Consider the following 22,040-nt stretch of genomic DNA (forward strand, 5'->3'; position numbering starts at 1 on the left):
AACATTTTATCACTGTTATTGATTTTATCACTAACATACTGTGTGCTCCAACACAGTACTGRTGATGACAAGACACATTTAGGGCCAAAGCACATTTTTCAGGGCAGCACAATGACTACTTTAAGCTATCTGAAGGTAATCTAAAAGACAAAGAGCTACAAATGCTTCTCCTTCTGCGATCCTATGCTAACATCAAATCCGGTACAGATGAGGTAGGATAGAGATTCTACACTAGTGTTTTTAGATTCCARCATGAAATGAATGTATAATGCAGGTGAAGAAAGCTATTTTAAAATCATGACAAAAATCACTTTTACATATTGTTTAAATGCACAATATTTCTGTTATAACCCTTTTTGACGGTAGTAGCTGTATAATGCATACATAGTCAGGAAAAAGCCACTGAAGTTTTTCAGTTGTTCATCATTATTTTCTTAAAAGCTTTTGCTACTGGAAGAAACAACACTTTCTTTAATAAATGGAGGTTTATTATTTGTCTAATCAYGAGGATGCAAGCCACTTAAAAGCAACAGCTTTTGGGTACAATTTTTCCAAGAGATGTTTGAACTTTGGCATAAAAATTAAAGGAAAGGATACTAAGAAAGATAGACATACAGATAATTTAAGTGTTTTATCATCAGGAAATTAAATAGGTGGATCAAACTGCCTTAGCAGTAAGAAACAGTGGATTAATTAAAAATAGTTAGACAATGAGACAAGGAACTAGAGCTTACAAAGTGCTTTCTGTTTCAGCAAATATGTCTAAGACAATTTTACTTATAGATGCACAGTAAGAACTGTTTTAAGATCTTCCTTTTTGGATTTCCACCTATCACCAGCTTGTCCAAAGATTAAATCATTGGACCTTATCGGACCAATACCASAGAAGCTACATAAAAAGGAGTTGTGGGCAGAGAGATAAATCACAACTATGATCAGGAACATCTGCAGGCAAGACAGCATCTATCTTTTAATGAACAATGAAAAAATGCATAATAAGATCAAGTAAGGTCTATGGATTTCCTTAGGTTTATTCATTGTTTTAAATAAAAATAAACAAAAGAAGAGCCAAAAGAAAATTATTGTTCTTATTAAAGAATTCTGGACTTTAGTTTGCCTGTGTAGTACTTTAAATAAGCAAGAATTTTGTGGAAAGAATCACAGAGAGTATTTGACAGATATTAGYAAATATATTTGATGGAATACAGTATTTATATGGCAGAAGAAAAAAAGTGTAAAATGAAGTGTCATGTTAAATAAAATCTGAAAATACAAAATGAAAGAATTGGGATAAGCAAGAAAGAAAACAAAGATAGACAAATGTCTGATGTATTACTCTTAAGGCAGAGAAGGTAAATATTTAAATCAAGACAACACTGTGATGAGTTTGCAAACTGAATAGAGAAGGATGTGAATGSTAAGTAAGACAACAAAGATAAATCAAAAAAGTAAACATAGTGACAGTAGCACAAAAAAGAAAAGCAAAAWTTTTTTCAAAACTAAAAGAACAGCAATCTTTCCCATCCACACACAGCCAGCCTGAATTACAATGCAACTAAAGCAGTGATATTGTCAACATAAATACAAAAACTAAAAGCAACTAAAGAAACATGTTTCTGTACATTAGAAACTCAGATAAGAGAAGCAGACTCATTCACAGAACCATAAAGACTTACAAATTTTACAAGTAGCTGACAAAACAGGAGTTAAACAATTTATTTGTATCTAGCATAAAGCAGATTTTAATGAYCATGTTTGTAGTCTTCACATAATCACTTAAAAAAACAGATAATGAAAATCAATTTTTAAGTAGCACTTTCAAAGGAGAAAGATAGAAAAAAAAGACATTTTAATAATCTAGTAGGCCATTCAATATATTGCATCTTAATTTACATTAGGAAAACATATGTCATAGGTGTCTGAGAAAAAAAAATAGAAATAAATGAGGTATAATCTTTACTTAAAAATCAACCTTCAAAAAGTGCATAGGAATAATTTAAGAGGTTAATGTATATCACATACAGTATGAAGCAGATAAAATCACAAAACTGTAAATCCAACTGCTTTGCAGGAATCCTACTGATGCTCAAACACCTGGTAAAGCTTCTTCAAAAGCTTATTCAAGAACAATACAAAGATTCCCGTTTCAAAACRTCACCATTATAAGTACTTTAGAAAAATATCTATCAAATTCTCTTTTTTYTTCCTTTTTTGTGAAACTCCAGAGTTGAGTTGGTGCATTTCTAATTACACTGTCCAACAGGACTATAAAAGCGCTTTCCTTCGGGAAGACAGGAAATCTCAAAGCCTTACTGAGCAGATCCTGAAAGCCACCCAAYCTTAGACTGAAAGAGCAGGAAGTAATAACAAAGGGACTTTTAAGAATCACAGCCTCTCTGATTCCAGTACGTTGTGCCACACTGGCTACATATCCCTCCCGTCTTCTGACTGCAGCAAAACAAACATGCAGTGGAAATGGAAATACGAGAATGTGCAAAGTTTTCCTAAATTAAGGTATTAATCTGAAAATTAATCCTAACACTGTCTGAAGACAAATGATTTAAGGAAGATAGATTATTYAGTGGTCTTGCATCCACAGCACTCGTTTATTTTCTGGTAATGCTGCTAAAACCTTAAAGTATAGCAAAATTTGAGTAGAGATTAACMGAAATCTGAATGTTTATGCAGGAAAGAGAAAAAACATGATTCTTTAGGATAGAATATTTTTCAGCATGGAGTATCTACAAGATTTTTCCTAATACGAATGAGGACAACTTGAGCTTAAAAACGCATGTTTTCTAGATATAGTAACAGGAGACTTAGAGTGAATCACAGACAAAAAACTTATTAACAATACGACTTGTCCTTTTTGTACCGYAAAGTGTGTTTAATATTGTGTTAGTCAAAAAAAAGCAAAGGTTGATAAAATTTACAGGCCGATTAATAAAAAAAAAAATGCATTCTCCCAGAAAGCACAAAACCTAGGGCAAGGGAATAGCAACACAGAAGGGTCAAAAATTAAACAAAGCATAAGCGAGAACTGTGAAATATCTAGAAATATAAAACTGACTACTTTAGACAACACGGAATGCATCGAAGCTCAGATTGGTATCAGTTTTTAAGACAGGACTGTGCAAACTCAAGTGTATAGGTAGCTCATTAAAAGTTTGGATTTATGAATAATTGGTTACATCCCACCTTGCAAATACCCCCAGTTGCCTCTTCATACCTCCTTTCTTTCCCAAGCCCCAGCCCCAGCCCTAGTAGTAACCCTCTGCCTTGTGTTCCCATGTATCTCTTCATCAGCACGTGCTATACCAAACTTAAAGCAATATGTATGCTGACAGGGGGCTATGTTACAAGAACACAGGTTTTGCCAGCCCTGCTGACTGCTGCCTAACAGCTGCTGGATAGACCGAGCAGCCTATACTGCTCCATCAACGCTAAGGAAGACGCTCAGGTCATTGTATAGGTCTACGCTAGCTAAGCCTGACCTAAAGGAAACGGCAGCAGTGTAACACAGGCTGCTCACAGTGGTCGACAGACCTCAGGYGACAGGGAGGCTAAATTAGCCACATCTGTGCTGCCAACCTTACACTGGTACCAGTTTCCACCAGTACTGCCTTAAAGGTGACACATATTTTCTGTTGTAGTCAGGGAAAGCAAGTGATTCTCTGGTTTTACTGGTTTTGGCCATGATTACAGCATACTCTTTTCTCTTAGAAGAAGAGTAGGAACAGCACATTTTGTGCATGACTGCTATTACTTCAAATACTCATTAAACTCCTAATTTAGATACTTCTTAAAAAAAACACATGATCTATTAAGACATCCCCCTTCCACCCTTAAATGTTCAGGTTTCAGATCTTTGGTGCTGCTATTATTTTACGACAGAGTTCTCATGGAGATATAAAACCGAAAAGTCTAAGTCAAAAATTGAAGAATTTGCCTACCATTYAATATAAAAAATATATTTAAAATAGTTTTTAAAAAATCAAAAAGTAATAAGGACGTTCATACATTGATTTTTCCCTTGGTCATTTTTGTGGTTAAACATGCATTATCAGTCACATTTATATTGTAACTGTTTGAAAAATATGCATTTAGATTCCATTTCTTTTTATCAGAAAAATATTCTACAATTTGCAATAATAAATTATAAATAAGAGAGATTTCTACTGAACCCAGAAGAGTTAATTTAGAAAGTAATACCTGAAACAACACCAATTCCATCATCACAGTCGTAGTCAGAGACTTCACTGTCACTGATTCTTTTGGACCCTGACAAAGAAAAAAAACAAAATGTATCACTGTTATTTGCCCGTAAGTCAAAACTATTCTCAGACAGTAATACATAAATAGATGGCAAGGATTTCATACTAGACAATGAAGCATTAATACATTAATATAAGGGAATTTACTGTTGTTATTATTGCAAATATACCAACTATTTTCACCTAAATGCCTAATACTATATATAATGACATGGTRAAATGCAGCTCTACATTTCTTTTATGAAATATTTACATATGCTTTGCGTGCATAACTCCATACAGAAATATACATTATAGTATTCATCTTCCAGGTGTTYATGTATTACACACACACCCCAAAAATCTGTGAACACCAGAAAAATGAATTACTGTGACCATGTTAAATGGACACAGCAGTTTCTTTGGCATTATTAGGAACAGGCAGTTCACACCCATGTCCTGCAAAACAAACTCTCTCCGGGATACTTCAGAGGGAACAGGCTATGAAATGCTACTACAGGAGTACACCTGCTAACATAGCTAGCACTCAGCTGGCAAAAGCAGAATCCAAGTCCACAATTAGAACTAAAATGTAAGGCAGAAAGGACAAACATATAYGTCCGTTAGCCTGTGCATGGCTTAATTTTACTTATCTCTGTCCTTGGCATCTTTTACACAGCAGACAGGATGAATTTGATTTTATGACATCAAGATTAAGCATCTGTCAACACGTGAATGAAAATTATTCAGCTACTTGTTTTAGACTGTGGAAATCCCTGTTTTCCAGCAACATATGTATGTCTGTTCTAATTCTCTGGTCATCTAAAAATAGGCAACTAGTAACTAGGCAATTTAATCTAATTGTCACCAAACCTTCAATCACGTGCAAGGTTTTTGATGGTTACCACAGGGACAATTTATCATTCTGAAAAATACATGGAAAATTTAGAGGTAAAAACTGAGTAAATCTAAAGGAGTGCAAGACAAAGCAGGATTAAGGTTCTATCTTGGCAACTGGCACAGAACAATTCCTAGCCTACATTTTGTGGAGGCTTTTTTCTTTAAACTATTTGATAAAAATATGAAATTTCAAGCAAATTATTAAAATTAGCACTAGAGAAGACCTAGAAGATGATGGCAAGAGTGAAGGAAAAAGTTTCATCCTCCTTTCCAAGAAATCAGGAAATCTTTAATTTTTAAAAAGCAATTAAGTCCGACTTCAAGACAATATTTGAWCTGATTATTTTCTAATTATCGTAGTACAGAGCCCTAACAAGAATCTCTCTTGCTTCCCAAAGAGCGAGCATCTACTCCACCTTTGACGATGTTTCTGCTGCTCTTTTTAGCGAAGAGCCTTCTACTGCTGCAAAGACACACAAGCCAGTGAGCAAGAAGGATTAAGGGAATCCGCTTCCATTTTCYTCAGCCACTAATTCAAAACCAGATCACTGAATGAGAAGGCTGGTATTTGTGACCAAAGGCTGAGCAAGGGAACCCTACTAGTTTGGCTGGGATCTAAAAGGCAGAAGCTCCCAAAGGGAGTGCCAAAAGAGCCGTTCTGGCCTTCTGGGTAGCTTGCTACAGATCTGAGTGTGGTCTGCTGCTGCTCTGCATCACTCAGGCTTCACCAGGAAGAGAGAACTGTGGAAAGGGAACACGAGGGCAACTGGGCAGATTGCTGATGTTCATCACGTGGATGCTTGGAAAAGGTCGTATAAACCACGATTTGAGTGAACGCAATTCGCTGATTATCTAATTCATCCTTATGAATAAATTAACTAATTACAATTAAGGTTACTTTATGTTTATATTTACAGCTGAGTACATCTGCTTGAGGTTATTTTTAGAATATTATGTTCTGTATTCTGGAGAAAAGATTTGCATTTCTGAGGATGAAAATAGCCAGCTGTTGTCACAGAATCAAGACTTTCCAGCTGCATAGGAAAAATTACATGTTGTAGTAGTCAGAGTATTTCTCGGAGAAAAGAGAGACTAAGAAGCATCAGTGGACAACAAGAAGAGGAGAGAGGGGTCTTTCTCTTCCCTCAAACCCCCATTTACCTTTCCCAGAATCTCCTAATACCTCAGCTTCAACTTAACTTYCAGGACCTTTCCCCTTCCCAAATACAGACCTGTCTTTGCTTCTATCCCCTTTGCCTTCCCAACTTAAGYTCCAGGGAAGAGCTGGGGCATGAGAAAAGTGAATGGCCCAGGATCAAGACCTGCCCTAAGGATGTGAGTAGAGAAAGGGAATAGTCAAGAAAAGCAGCAGACTTCAAAGCTTTCTCCAGAAGCTCATGCTACTGTAAAGAGGAGAGTCTCCYGCAACAGCTGACATCCCTTCAGTACAAAATCTTCTTTACTGTGTAGGCATGAAGATTGTTCAGGTCAGATCACTTCTTCTGTCTCCTCAAACACAGGCTACTTCAAGCAAACTCAACTACTAACAGACTCAAAATAACTGAAAATAATCATGTTTAGGTAATATTTAATCTATTATAAAATGTAATTGGAAAGACTGGTCAAGAAGTTAGAAAAAAATTAAATCAAGATTAATTACTTGCTTTCATCTTTAGAAATCAATGTTTKCAGGAAGGACAGAGGAAGGAAAGCATGTCTATTAAATATGTAATGTCAAGAAGTACTGCCTGGAATATGTAACTTCTGCAAAGTAATCAAATTAGATTTATTTAAAATGTCYTCCATTATCTTCAGAAGAGGAACAGATTAGAAGGTCCACAGGTCAAAATCATTTATTGAATTCTGTATTCAAAACGCAAGTATAAATGCTGGCATCTTATTTTAARATTTCTCATAAATTTTGCAAGAGTAATTTCATCTTCTGTATATTCATTCTAGATGCTAATGTATTGAATGTATTGACAATGTAAATTTGAAGATATAGCCTTCAGGCCCTCCTTAATCATGTCTTGTAAAACTACTGCTTCATTATCTGAGTAATTCGAACCATTGTCAATAAAGAAAGAGCAATTCATTGTTTATCTGGGAAATGTAACAATGTAGCCTCTCAAAAAACAAATTATGCCTATGGAATACTTTTAATGAAGCTATTATTTAGTATTTTTATGCATATCTTAAAGGGTTTGCCAAGTATGTTATAAAATATGGTACACACRACAACAAGGAAATTAATTCCTTTCTAACATAAATTCAAATTTTAGTACAAGAGCTTGAGTAGATAACACCAGGGACACTGAGTGCAACACATAAATGCACTGATCCCTATGGTTTGCATGCAATTAACTTTGTCTTTGATGGACTTTAAACATGAGGAATGGCATTAATTAAGTCTCATTGCCAGTGTACTGGAATGTAGTTTATTAACACAGCATTCTACTTAGGGATAATATTGCCATGTTTTCTGGTAACTGGATGCTAACAGATGGTAAATACTGACTTTTGAATGCATTCCACCAGGATTAATGGTTATAACACTTACAGACTGAAGGCAAAATATACGCCATACTGTAAGCCACAAAAACCACGGTAATTCAGTGTAATCCCAGTGTGAAGAATGTTTAAAGAACTTTCATGCTTTCTACTCTTATTTTTGTGGCTAGCAAYAAATTGAAGAAAAGAGTGAGGTATTTAATTCCATTTACAAATCAAAATACATTGCTGGTCTATTTTTACTTTTCACAGCCTGCAGTGTTGGTGGCCATGGAAAGCTTTTACAATTTCTGAAAAAAACAATATGAAGATCATTGAAGATGATTTCACAAAAACTTTTTACTGTCACTGAAACAAATTTCTTCCCATAACCATATTCTAAATGACTGGAATTCTCAAATAATGAAAGAAACAGTACACAATCATAAATATTTTTCTAGTAAGACTCCATTTAAGACTTCCAATTCTGTGAAGACAACTTTCATTTGTGGAGAATTTCAGAAGATCTCCTGACTCCTCCATGAAAACYGATGTTGGATAAAGATATGCAACTATGTTCCATATTATTAATATATGGGGAGACAATGCAAGCTATAGTATCTTCTATGCTTCATATATTGCATGTTGATAGTTCTTGATATAGGCCTCAACAAGAGAAAAGCAGCATAAGGTGTTCAAAATTTAATAAAGCTGAATAAATAAACTTAATAAAACAGCCTGTTTGACCAAGCAACATAGCCATCAGAACTGGCCAGCACAGGTGATGAAATGAGAAATAACAAGATTAAGGTAAATCACCATAAATACACAAGGGCAGGCCAGATTCTAGGGCTCAGGAATTCTCTTTGTGCAGAGAAGAGAGCAGACCAAGCTCCCCAGCTAGGATCCTGTCCCYTACAACACAGGAGCATTTTATGAGGTTTTACGAACTCCTTGGGTGAACACAGGGTAATGAAGCATGCTTACGGTCTGGTTCTCTGGAGCTGCAAGAGAGCCTTCACAATCACTTTAAGTAACTTAGTGTCACTCCTAATTGTTCTATGTTCAAAGCTGACACATAAGCATAACCCTAAAATCAGTCTCACAACTGTCTTTAGAATTTACTCTCTCATATTCATTCAGTCTGTGCCTGAGGGTTTTTAGTGTGAGCTGATTTCTTATGTAGTCCTGCTGTTTGCGTGTTAATCTATCACTCCATCCTTCTGCACATAATAGCAGGGGGTGTTTAAACTTTCAGCCAATTTCATCTAAACTGACAGAGGAGTAAAAATACCAAATTTAATTACGTTTCTACAGATCTTTGAAAATGGTTGCTGCATAGAGAAGAAAGATCCAAGGAGAAGATCCAAGTCTTCCCAAGAGGAAGATTTCCTCTAAGCGAAAACAAGCAAAATCATGCTAAAATATGTGGCTAATCCACACGTGCATAAATCCACACTAGCCGTAGCAAATACAATCTCTTTTCATGTGAAGATACAGAGACATGAGAAAGATCTGGGATTGTTTCAGAAGCGAGTGAAGGAGACGGAACATAGGAGGCAAAGGACAGAAGTAATGGAAAATAGGCTTTCTCATTCTTACTCTCAAGAAATATTCTCTGGGTTTTTTTTCTCTCCACTATGGTATTGGTTCTATTTTCTTAACACTGTTTCATTTCTTAAACATAACTGAAAGATAATTAGATGTACCAATTCTTAATGAGTTTCTCATAATTAAAATTGCAGGAATTGCAAAAAGTCCCACATGAAATGTGCTACAAAATTTAAGCTTGTAAAAGTTTTACATTATGAGTTTATCTATATTTAATTAAGGTGAACTAAGTATATYGCTTCTCAGATATAACAACTAGATTTGTAACCAGGGACTTAAAGTAATATGAAAATGTAAATATATATATCCGTATAAATACTGATTTTACCAGTATTTCACTTATTCCATGTCTGTAGTCTAAAAATACTTACACTGGCTCTCAAACAACTGCAATACAACAGCGTTCATTTTACTATAGCTTAAGCAAAATAGCATTTGCCTAGTATAGTTAATAAAGCATAATACAGTTTATCTACCAAAGCACTACCTAAAATAAAGGCAGACAAAACAAGTACAGTACTACAATACTGCTCTGATATCAATACTGAGATGCTAAGAGTAGAGAAACGAAAGACCTATGGCTGAAAAGCAGACAGGAAAAGCCAAAGAACATTTTAGCAGTTTAGCGTCTGCACAGTAGGTAGCAGAAGCACACCAATAAAATATCAAATTAAATTTTGCATGTATATGGAAGCAGTAAGCATTTCTGGCATGCTGAAAATTTACCTGAATTATATGAATATAAGCCTTTATCTGGAAAACAAATATTGAAATGAAGTAGTGTCAGGGGAAAATATATGAATCAATACATGTAACAGGGATGGTTTGTACCTTAAACTTCATATTAGTCGTTTCTGGAAACTGAAGAGTATGATATGGTAGGCCACATTCATTCAAAAGAAAAAACTTCAACCAACTTGAAAAAATTAAACCACAAAAATGCCAAATCATTTCCGGATCAACATTTATACTAGTTACAGAAGACTAGCAGAGATATTCCAGTYATTTCCAATTCTGAAATACAGCTGCACATTTACTATAAATGTTTAACTTTTTAAGAGCAAAAGTGTATCATCAGCTAGATATACAGTATGAATTATTACCCTTAACATCATGGTATATGGCTGTTAGTATCTCAGCAGGATGATGTTATTAGAACTTTGCTGAGATGTAGCTATGAATCCAACTTTAAATATAGCAGACTCACAAGTGATGCTCTGGTCAATCTTCTGTCTCCACCTAAACAACGGCCTTGATTACACCTACATGAATACCTTATGCATATGCCTGTTCCCAATGAATTTAAGACACCTGATGTGAGCACGATTAAATACTTACTATTATTATTTACTAAATTTTTACTAAAATATAGTTGTTTTAAGCATTTTARCTTTCTATATACCCATACCAGTTTTCCTAAACTTCAAAATTTCTGGACAAAATGGAATTTATATATGYTAATATGCAAAAATCTGGACATTTTTGGAAATATGAAATGACACTTTGCATTTTCAGATTTTGTAAATGTGACTTCCATAAGGTAATGGGAATAAGCCTGGGAGTGAGGATAACCTGAATACCATCTTGCCATTAGCAAGACATTGTAAATRTTTTCATTCCTTTTTAGTGAACAGCAGTTTACAGATATTATCTTGGTATCACAGTGCTCACAGACACCATTTTAAGTATTAAAGACTGATAGACTGCAAGTAATGCACCTCAATAAGGTATGACAGTACCAGAAGAGACAGAATCACTTCATAATCTACAACATCCAATTCTTAATTCTCTATATTTTAAAAGTATATTTCTTGATGAACATAGTTCTTGTGGCCCAGCTCCAGAATTCCACTTGGCTAACACAATTTCAAAGAAATATAGAGCTTTTTTTGAACATCATTTACAAACTTTCAGATGTGGAACTTTAGTACATAACTTCTCTATTTTTATTTTTTCTGTTCCTCAGTACAAGTTTCTTCCAATTATGAATTTCATGAAAAACTGACACAGCACTACAGAATCACAGAATGGTTGAGGTTAGAAGAAACYTCTGGAGATCATCTAGTCCAACCCTCCTGCTCAAGCATGGTCACCTAGAGCATATTGCCCAGGATTGTGTACACATGGCTTTTGAGTATTTCCAAGGACGGAGATTCTACAGCCTCTCTGGGAAACCTGTTCCAGTGCTCTGTCACTCTCACAGTAAAGAAGACTTCCCACGTATTCAGGCAGAACTTCCTGCATTTCAGGTTGTGCCCGCTGTCTCTCATCCTATTGCTGGGCACCATTGAAAACAGTCTGGCTCCATCTTCCTTACAGCYTCCCATYAGAYATTTATACATATTGGTAAGATCCCCCTTGAGTCTTCTCTTCTTCAGGTTAAACTATTCCAGCTCTCTCAGCTTTTCTTCATATGACAGGTGCTCCAGCCCTCTGATCATCTTCGTAGCCCTACGCTGGACTCCCTCCAGTAGTTCCATGTCTCTCTTGTACTGGGGAGCCCAGAACTGGACACAGTACTCAAGATGAGGCCTCACCAGGGCTGAGTAGAGGGGCAGGATCACCTCCCTCCACCTGCTGGCAACACTCTTCCTAATGTACCCCAGGAGACCATTGGCCTTCCTGGACACAAGGGCACATTGCTGGATCATCGTCAACTTGTCATCCACCAGCACTCCCAGGTCCTTCTCTGCAGAGCTGCTCTCCAGAAGGTCAGCCCCCAGCTTGTACTGGTGCCTACGGTTATTTTTCCCTAGGTGCAGTACCCTGCACTTGCCCTTGTTGAACCTCAGGAGGTTCCTCTCTGCCCAGCTCTCCAGCCTGACCAGATCTCTCTGAATGGCAGCACAGCCCTCAGGTGTGTCAGCCCCTCCTCCCAGCTTGGTATCATCAGCAAACTTGCTGAGGAGGCACTCTGTTCCCTCATCCAGGTCACTGATGAATAGGTTCAACAGGATGGGACCCAGTACTGAGCCCTGGGGGATGCCACTAGCCACAGGCCTCCAGTTAGACTTCATACAACTGATCACAATCCTCTGAGCTCTGACTTTCAGCCWCTTCTCAATCCACTGAACTTTCTGCTCATCTAGACCACACTTCCTGAGCCAACCTAGGAGGATGTTATGGGAGACAGTGTCAAAAGCCTTGCTGAAGTCAAGGTACACAACRTCCWCTGCTCTCCCCTCATCTACCCAGCCAGTCATTCCATCATAGAAGGCTCTCAGATTGGCTAAGCAGGATTTCCCCTTGCTGAATCCATGCTGACTACTCTTGATTACCTTCTTATCCTTCACATGCTTAGAGATGACTTCCAGGATGAGCTGTTCCATCACCTTTCCAGGGATTAAGATGAAGCTGACCGGTCTGTAGTTGCCTGGGTCCTCCTTCTTGCCCTTTTTGAAGACTGGAGTGACATTTGCTTTCCTCCAGCCTTCAGGCACCTCCCCTGATCTCCCTGATCTTTCAAAAATGATTGAGATTTCCTAATAATGACATCTGCCAGCCCCTCAGCACTCATGGGTACATCCCATAAGGGCCCATGGACTTGTGGGTGTCAAGTTTGCTTAAATGATCTCTAACCCAATCCTCCTCCAACACTTCTTTAGCTACAAAATCATGCAAAAAGGAGTGTGGGAAACTTTTCTAGATTACTCCAAGAACACTAGAGATTTGCCAGAAGTTCAACAGCACCAACAAAAAGATTTTGATGAACAAAGTCTGGAAATAATTTACATAATTAAAAGGGATGGACTTTCTTGAATTTAAATTCTATAAAGAGCTGCTTAAGAGTAGAACTTCTTGAAAAGCAGAAAAATGTATAAATATAGGGACTACTATGTGAGTAGGGACTACAGAAGTCACATTTGTTTCTGTGTGGTTACAACACAAAAAGGAAAAAGTCAGAATATTACTAAATTTATTTGAAAATTTTACCACAACCACTACAGTTGAAGGTTATAATTTATTATGCTTCAAAAATTAAAACAAAAATCTTTYTAGTCAGAAAAGGATCTGTATCTTTTAGAATCATTTTAAAGGTCTCCCTACTTGCTATCTATCCAATATACAGAAAGGTTACTTTACACTATCCACTAAGTTATTCTGACAAAAAATTGCTTTTCTTCCATCATTACATGACAGAAATATAATTTAATGATATGATTATATTAATTAACCAGAGCAACAGAATTATAAACAATATTCAAATTTCCTTTAGCTGCTTCAAAACATTGACAGAATATTTGGAATATTTTGTAGTTTAATTAAAATTTAATAATGTTTATTTTTAGTTCTTCAAAGAGCACAGAATTAAATTCTTAAATAATTTTCTTTCTTCTATATTTTGATAGTTTAAGGCCTTTGCAGACACCCCTGTATCATGTTAAATACCTTTTTATTAAAGTATTTAATAAACCATAGATGTATAATAAATACAATAAATCACAGATGTATAATAAATATAATACTAGTATTTATTTCAAATTCTGTGAACAAAAYGTTAATATATGCAAACAAAGATAGCATGCTCAAGGCCTGTGTTCCGTAAGAGGAGAAAAATTAATGAATATGCATGAAAGGRAAAAAATGTGTTATTCTCTAGAGTTAACTTCTTATAATATATTCACCGCTCATGGATCAGTGCCACTGACCATAAAATGCTCCATATTATAATGTGAAAAAAGGTCACTGATATGCATTTCCATTAAGTACCACTCACTTACCTACTAGTGAACACAGTTATAATAATTCTCTCAAGTAAGATTCAGTAATATTGATTTAAAACTACTGTACTGACTTACCATATTCACAGCRTATTAAAAGGAAATTGTTGAGACAGCAAAATCTGACTCCGCAGTAAGATGAGACTCTACACAGTTCCAGAGAAGTGACTGGCTTTCACTGGAAGACTGAGGTTTGAGATGCAGGGGCTCCTATTTCATAGGGTAGTTTCAGATCTATTCTAATCAATTATTATTAAAGTTTAATCATTCAGCACAAAGATGAAACCATCATAATGTTCCACAAAATAGACTTAAATATTTTAATATTAAAATAATGTAAGAGAATACTGGAGTTAACAGTTGTAACACGCCAGTCATCTTTGGTTTGATGGTGACTGAATAGTGTACAACCACAGAAAAATAGCTGAGGACCCAGCAACGACGAATCCATCTAATAATTGCTCTCAAAAATTAATAAGCAATAGGATCGTTCATCTATGAATTCAATCTACTAATTTGACGTTTCTAGTTGGATGTGATAATTTTTATCATGTTAAAGTCTGAACAGAGACCCAGAAAATATAGTCTGACTCCTGGCAAATTATACAAAGCTTAGCCAGGAAGATGACTTTAGAACTTATTCTGTCATTCAAAAAAACATTTGTTATGGATCATAATTTCCTTCTTCTCATCCTTAATTAATAGATAAAATTTGGAAATGGAATGCTATATATAGCTTTTCCATGCTATATGCAGGCATCTTTTGTAGAACAAACTACATTCGATTTTTTTCCCCGAAGTTTGAAATACTCTGTAATTTCTCTCCCAACATATTTTTCTACATACCTTATTTAAGAATTGTGTAGGTCAGTGAATGCAGCCTTCAGTGACATTAATTCAAAAAATAATAGAAGTTAAATTTTCCATAAAGAAACCTACTTCACAGTTTCCTTATTTCCAGTAATTTTGAACCTGAYTGATCTTCTGATGTTCACGTTCTTGGCAAAATGTAGTTTGATCACCATTTCCATTTCTATAGGCTGATTTCCAAACACTGTTATTTCTAAAATCCTTTAGACCTTGTTTTCCACAAGACAGTTACTGTCAGATAGAGTCACTATTTTTCCCTTACTGAGGAAATTTATTTCAAAAAAATATAATGCTGTATTGTGTAGTCTCATGGCATTTCAAGCTTCCTCTCTCTTTCCATTGCTAACACATACACATGCTGTAACTGGAAGCTTATAAATGTCTGCATTACTGGTTTTATACGTTTTTCCCATTCTTTCGGCATTTAGCTATTGGCTAAATTAGCTATTGGCACATAGCTATTATCCACACTGTCCACCCACTCTCTGCAGTCAGCAGATAAATAATTCAGCCAGCTTGGTTTTAAACCTGCAAAATCTAACTTTGAAAACAAGCGTCTGTTACTTTTTAATCCTACATCATCAGTAAACTCTTAAAATACTTGAAGTAAAATAAAACAAACAAAACTGCTCCTAAAACAAGTTCAGAGTTACTACAGAATTTAAAAATTCCATGTGCTTCCAAATGTGCAAAAACTCCATATTCTTTACCAACTAAACAGTATCAGCCCACACTGCAGATACAAACAYTACATGGGCATAACTGTAAAAGACTGAGTAAGAAAGTTGGATTCAATTTGGTGACCGCTATCTCCGTATTCTGGGGTATGTAGAGAGGAAGTAATGACTGTTTTGCAGTCCCATGGTACAAACTCTCCTTCATTTCTGCATCAGTTATCACTGAATAGTAATGCTAATGATAACTTCTATCCCACTGATCTTAACACTTATGAATGCAATATCCAAACCACATGTACTTTTCAGGAGAAACTGTGATGAAYTTTTTATCTAGTGTGAGAAGCATTAATAATATTGTCACCTAACAGGAAGTCTCACAATTTTTTCAAAATAACTTTGAATTTTCTGTTTACAATCTCTTGTCAGAGGCAATATAAAACAGAACCTTAATTTGCCCATAATTTCAATTAATGCTGTCCGCAATTTTTAAAGTATGGGTGATTTTAGGTCCGAAGTTGGAGGAATAAGGTCATTTTACAATTTCTCTTCAAAAGTCCAGCATAATAAATGAAACAGTCCTACTTATCACCTCACATTTCATATATAATCAGAAAAAAATTCAAGTACATTGACTTGAATGTACTYGTAATGAAGGCAAACAGTTTATGAAAATCTGCAATACAATTACATAGCTGAAAATCTAATAAATCATAATCTTATGTTCTCTAATAATTCTAGCTTCTAAGTAGCTGTCTCTACTAACGCAGTGTTTACGAAAACGCATGGTAATAATCTTTCAACAACCATGGACTGTATGGACCAAAGGACTGGGCAGGCGAACATGGACAGCTGGCTTAGATCTGTCGATGTTATAACATAATGTCTACTCAAAAATACTGAGAGATAACTACAGGTAGAAACTGAGTTACTGTCTCYCTTTGAAAGCCGGTTCCTAAAAAATGGCATATGGGTCTCTGCTGGAAGATTACACTATGCTACTGGCTATCGGTAAATATAGGAGTTCAGTCTTCAGGGCTGGCAATCTGCTCATTTTCAAGAACACTACAATTCACTGACATGAAAAAGAGAATGAAAGTGCTTCATGGTAAAACCACATAAATCTCAAGAATTATCATGAAAAGCAAGTAAGTGTAGGTAGTTCTTTTCAACTACCTTCAGAGAATAGCATTTAAGTTTTTTCTCCCCAAAATATACATTTTTACAGTAACCTGTCAGTCCTGAAGACAAGAAAACTTAGGTGTCTATTTATACAAACAACAAATAACCTTGTAATTCAAGATCTAGCTCTTCTTTTTTATTTCTCATACTTACGATTTTGGGAGACATGAAATAAGGCACTTCATATTRTACTCACTAATTCTACACATAAAGGCACCACAGAAATGCATAAAATGTGGGAGGACTGAACTGCTCTTTAAGCTAAAGACAGTGTTTGCAGCCRCAGTAACTGAAATCTGTTTACTATTAAAGAGCACAGTAAGTGCTCTTAGAAGTGCTTTGAAAAAGGTAGACAAACATGTTAGACATTCCTTGCCTTCATTCTGGAGACTTTTGTTTTTCACAAAGTCATAATGTTTCACTGAAAAGAAAAAGAAAAAAAGAGAGCATCTTCTGTTTTAAAATGTTGTCTTCCAGATTTCTTTTTGTCCCAAAATTCAGTATTACTGTCTGGGAAGCATTTTCATCATATACAAGACTTTGTATTGAAGGGTACAAAAAGGGTTTCAGACACAAGAAACAATGAGACCTTAATTTTAATTAAATTATTTCTTGAAATCTCACAAAAAAAGGTAAAAGAATCAAGCTTCTATATGCTATTGTTAGTACATTATCAGTATTTTACTTAGTGAAGGCAAACAAGTATAACATCTGTTGTCTGCCCTTCATCACTCCCCTGGTGATGAAGTTTAAAATCATGTAGGCTGGGAGGGACCTTCTGAAGGTCATCTGGTGCAATGCCTATTTCAAAATGGGGCCAATTTACATTGCATTGCTCAGGGTCCTGTCCAATTGAATTCTGGACATCTGCAAGGGGATATTCCATCACCTTTCTAGACAACCAGGAAATACTTTTATTTTCMTTTCAGAAGTGCAACACAAATTCACAGTTTGTTTTTATTTGGTTGGGTTTTTTTTTTGTTGTTGTTGTTTGTTTGTTTGTTTTGATAAATGGAGTCTGTTATCACTGCAGAATTCTGACCTAAGTTTCTGTTGGGATGCCTTCTCATTACCAAACAGAGAGGGCTTCTAATTCTAAAGATATTATTCTCTATCCTTTACATGTAAAACTCTCTCTTTAAACTGAAAATGTTTTATGACATGTAAGAGTGCTTATATTTCCAGGACACTAGAGAAAATCCTTTATATGGAATCCCCATCTCAGCTGGAATGCACACATCATAAGTTCTTGGAGAAATATATGAATGTTCCACTAATCACAGTGAACATCTGAAATTAATTCTTTGGTTAAAGTTTGTGGAACTCTATATGGTGTCAAGGTACTGCTCTGCAAACAATCAGGTTAAATCGTCCTTCATTGAAAAGCAGRATTTCTACACTCCGTCTTACTGTTCCACCAAGCCAGAAGTCTTGCAAGTCCCTGTCTACACATTTCGACAGAGAGATGTAAGATTGTTCAGATGATCACAGGAAAAATATTAAGCAGTTTTTCCTGACTTTCCACATTTGAGTCAATGCCTTTGAACAGACAAGTATCACTGCATAGCAATTACTTATTGCACAGATGGGAACTACTATGAACAAAGAGGGTTTACTGCAGGACTATTTCCTGAAAGCTAAAATTTCACCAGTGTCACACATGAATTCATTTCATATACAAACAGATACTGAAAAGTCCAACTGGTCTACAAAAGTACTCTTATATGGAAGAAAAGTTAGATTTAACTTATTAAAAATGTTCCAAAATGGCAGAAAATAAGGAAAAAAAAAAAAGTAAGACTTTACCTAAACAACAGTCATGGTCCTGAAAAGACTAAAAGAGAAGTGAATTGAAAAAGAGATCCTTACCTGTTAGCTAGCATTTCTTTTCTTCTTCGGGTAAGTAAAATCTCACAGCTTGAGGGCTACACATTTCAAAACTCACTTAATGTATCTGTCTCAGAATATTATGATATGGAGCATTTTAATCCTTTTCACCTTCCAGGGCACAGATAAAAAATCTGCCAACTACTTTAAAATATTTGTATACAGGAGATAAAATAACTAAGAATCCATATAGAACATATGAAATACTCAAACTTGACTGTGTTTCTGTGAGTTTGTGTGTATTAACATACACACACACAAACACTTACACAAAATAACCAAAGAAAATCCAAAGAATTCTTAGAAATAGTTTTCAAGGGGCTTTTTTGCAAAAATTATCTCTGGGAATAATAAGCGAATAAAGTGAAGGACAGCTTTGAATCACTAACACTAGCGAGTAGTTTATCTAGAGAAACAAGAGCAACAATGAAATAGATTCTCACTATATACTCTTCTCCTTAACATACTSTGCATTTTGTTTTCCAAGTATCTACTGATAACAGTGAACTACTGTGGATCAAGTATACTAACTATAAGAAATAGAGTTATAAGATAAATTCCACTTGTGAATCTAACCACATAAAATAGTATCAAAGCAAAGCAATAGGTCATGATATTTAGTTGCACGTGTTATATAAAAAARTCATTGTTCTTCATTTTAAAGAACTTTGAGTTAGAGAGAAAGTTACTGCACTTTCACTTTTGGTTCAATAGTGAAATGATAACCCTAATACAGGAGAYAGGACTTCAGAAGATTGCCAAAGACCAAGATAATTCAGTCAAGCTGAAGATCTGAACTAGTAGACTAGTAAGAAAAATGCTTGATCATACCGTATTCAGTACTACCATTTGTAACAGTTCAGTCTCCTCAGTACTCATAAAYAATCTAATTCATAACAGCTACCAAATGAAAACACAAATTCTGTAAGCTTCCCATCTATGAGAATGTAATATACTCTACATGTTAAATCAAATGTAAAACCRGCAACTTACTTTGTAACCTCCGTGTGGGACTTTCGCCATGAAGTTGTCTGCGTGGCAAATATGGTGAGGGATGGGGAAGTGGTAATGAAGAGACATCATGTGTTTGAAGTTTGTACCAGTGAGGTTCATCATCTAGTAATGCTGTCTCTAACTCAATAAGAATCTAAAAAAGAAAAGACGATTAGAAGTAAGAAGGCATCACAAAACACAATACTTCTAAAACAGGCATGTCCATAAATTTCATTCTAGTTATTCTCTTACTGTTAAGGAGTACGTTTGAAATTCTATAAAAGTCTTACATTTGATTTAAGAAAAGAGTCCCTTTGCCTTTGATGATGCCAAATACATAAAAACCCTTTCACAAAAGCCTTATTACTTTAAYAACAAACTTAGCAGCATTCAAACATCTTGCAGCAAATTAATCAGCAATATTTTCCAACATTTGAGTAAAACAGAACCAYGGACAACATGGATTTTAATGAACAGTTCTCAAAGAAAGGGAAACCATTTGGATATTGTTTCAAAAACAGAATAAATACAGAATGAATCTGACCTCAGTACAGTGTTGTAAGTGTGAGGTCACTAATTGTTTACTACTCAGTAAAATAAGTAGAAATATAACAATTTAAAGCAGTTTTGCTTTGCCACATTTAATTATTTAAAATATTGTATCTAGACATGAATATGTGGCCAGCTATATTCCTAAAATAACAACCAATAATAATCATATACCTCTCCTAAAAATTCACTTTCTTCCTCTCGAACTCGCGCTTGGTCCCAAAGAGTAATTTCTAACATTCTTTCTCTAAATTCTCTCCGATGAACTGGAGAATAAATGAATGTTTGGTTCCACTTAGGTTCCAATGTTTTCTTTACCGTTTTTGTTCTTCTTTTATTTTTATCACTGTAAAAAAACAATTAAATATTAAAAATGTCCAAAAGACCATGACATTGCAATAAGCATCTCATGGAACGCAGCAAAGCTTAAATCAGCTGTACATTGYGTAGTATTTTGGAAATACTATGATAATGTATCTCAGAATTGGTCCTTTATGATAAAATTAAGTTCAATACATACATTGAGAGTAATTCATAACTTCCYATCAAAAACTAAACATAGCTAATTTCCATTCCACATTTCCACATGTGGCTAATTTCCACTTTCCACTTTCCAATTTTAAGAAGCTTCCTGAAATCTAGAAATGTTTTAATAAGCTCATTTTGGAAACAAAAGACAGAGTTTCATGAAACAAAATACTGTAGATGAGATTTCCATGGGCCACTGCTTGGCAGTAGAACGTCTACACGGCTAAGACTAGGCACAGGAGAAATCAGCACTTCAGAAAAAGCAGCCAGCTGATTCACTCAAGCTTCCCAGTCCTCCGCAGACTGCTAAGCCAGGGAGCAGGGGGTGTGGGCGGCCGGCCCAGYGCAAGAGCGGTCGAGGAGCCACCTGCAGGGCACCAAACCTGGGCTCTAGCAGGAGGGCTTTGCCGACTGGGGGCTCCACAGCGGGAGCTTGCAAGCCCTGCGAATGAGTCTGATTTCTTTTGCCAGCAATGCTGGAAGGAATGGCGTTCTCAGAGTGGCTCCCAAAACCCGCCGAGTCGCCAGGCTCGAGGTAGGTCTCCACTGCGAGATGGGCCTGCTGTTTTGGAGCCTGTCTAGATCTCCGTGCAAGGCATCACCACAGGAATCCTGCCTCTGGCTTAAGAGTGCTATTGAAAGCAATGAGTTTTGCAGAACATTTTTGTTTGAAAGAACTAATATTTGCTGATGGAAACAAGTTTCACTGGAAAAGACCCATGTTCCTTCTACTGAGAATACTGAAAAGGGTACTCATAACAGTACTAATTTTAAACTTGTTGATAACTGCAAAATGCAACAGTTTACTAATTCATTAGGATTTTTTGGTATGGCAATGAGGACACTGTCCATTTGTAAATATTTTCAGTTGTAAAATAGTTATTGTATTTCTGAACTGTTACTCAGAATCCACATCAATGTTGTAACTATGAAATAACATTTTTAGTCACAGTGTTAAAACACAGAAATAATTATTTCTATTATAATAAAGATTTGTTTACCTTTGAGATTTGAAACAAGTTGCATGGAAGAGCTTTTCCACTGAAATGTATTTAATCAAATACACTGAAATGTATTTAATCAAAATATGAAATCAATTTCATATCTTCATCTAATTAAGCACTTGACTTGTTTATATGTATTTTACCTCTAGCAGGTTTCTTTCTCTTACACTAGAAATACACTTTTGCTTACTTAGCCTTTTCTTCTGAGGAAAAGAAAAGCAATTTGCCTGTCAGAAAAGAACTAATTCAAAAAGATAGCTTGCTTATTCTTCTTTATGAGATAAAAAACACAAGGAATAATTGAAGAAAAAGTTCTGAACTCTTCACAAAAACAGGAAGAGAACAACATGAGGTATTTCTTGTGAATATTAGCATAGA

The 22,040-nt window shown here is 35.6% G+C and overlaps 1 protein-coding gene across 1 annotated transcript in view; it reads right to left on the minus strand.

The window, feature by feature from the left end:
* The window catches only part of LOC146589411 (regulating synaptic membrane exocytosis protein 2-like), a 242,157-nt gene that overhangs the window by 22,401 nt on the left and 197,716 nt on the right, over positions 1 to 22,040 (minus strand). Inside the window, exons 14-16 of the mRNA XM_085316248.1 lie at positions 20,305 to 20,476; positions 19,582 to 19,735; positions 4,213 to 4,281 (exon numbers count right to left, since the gene is read on the minus strand). Of these exons, the coding sequence (XP_085172374.1) occupies positions 4,213 to 4,281; positions 19,582 to 19,735; positions 20,305 to 20,476 (395 nt within the window). The remainder of the gene's footprint in view (positions 1 to 4,212; positions 4,282 to 19,581; positions 19,736 to 20,304; positions 20,477 to 22,040) is intronic.

The sequence above is a fragment of the Rhea americana genome, unplaced genomic scaffold (genome assembly GCF_003343005.1).
Source record: "Rhea americana isolate MKP2758 unplaced genomic scaffold, rheAme1 scaffold_46, whole genome shotgun sequence".
Taxonomy (NCBI): domain Eukaryota; kingdom Metazoa; phylum Chordata; class Aves; order Rheiformes; family Rheidae; genus Rhea; species Rhea americana.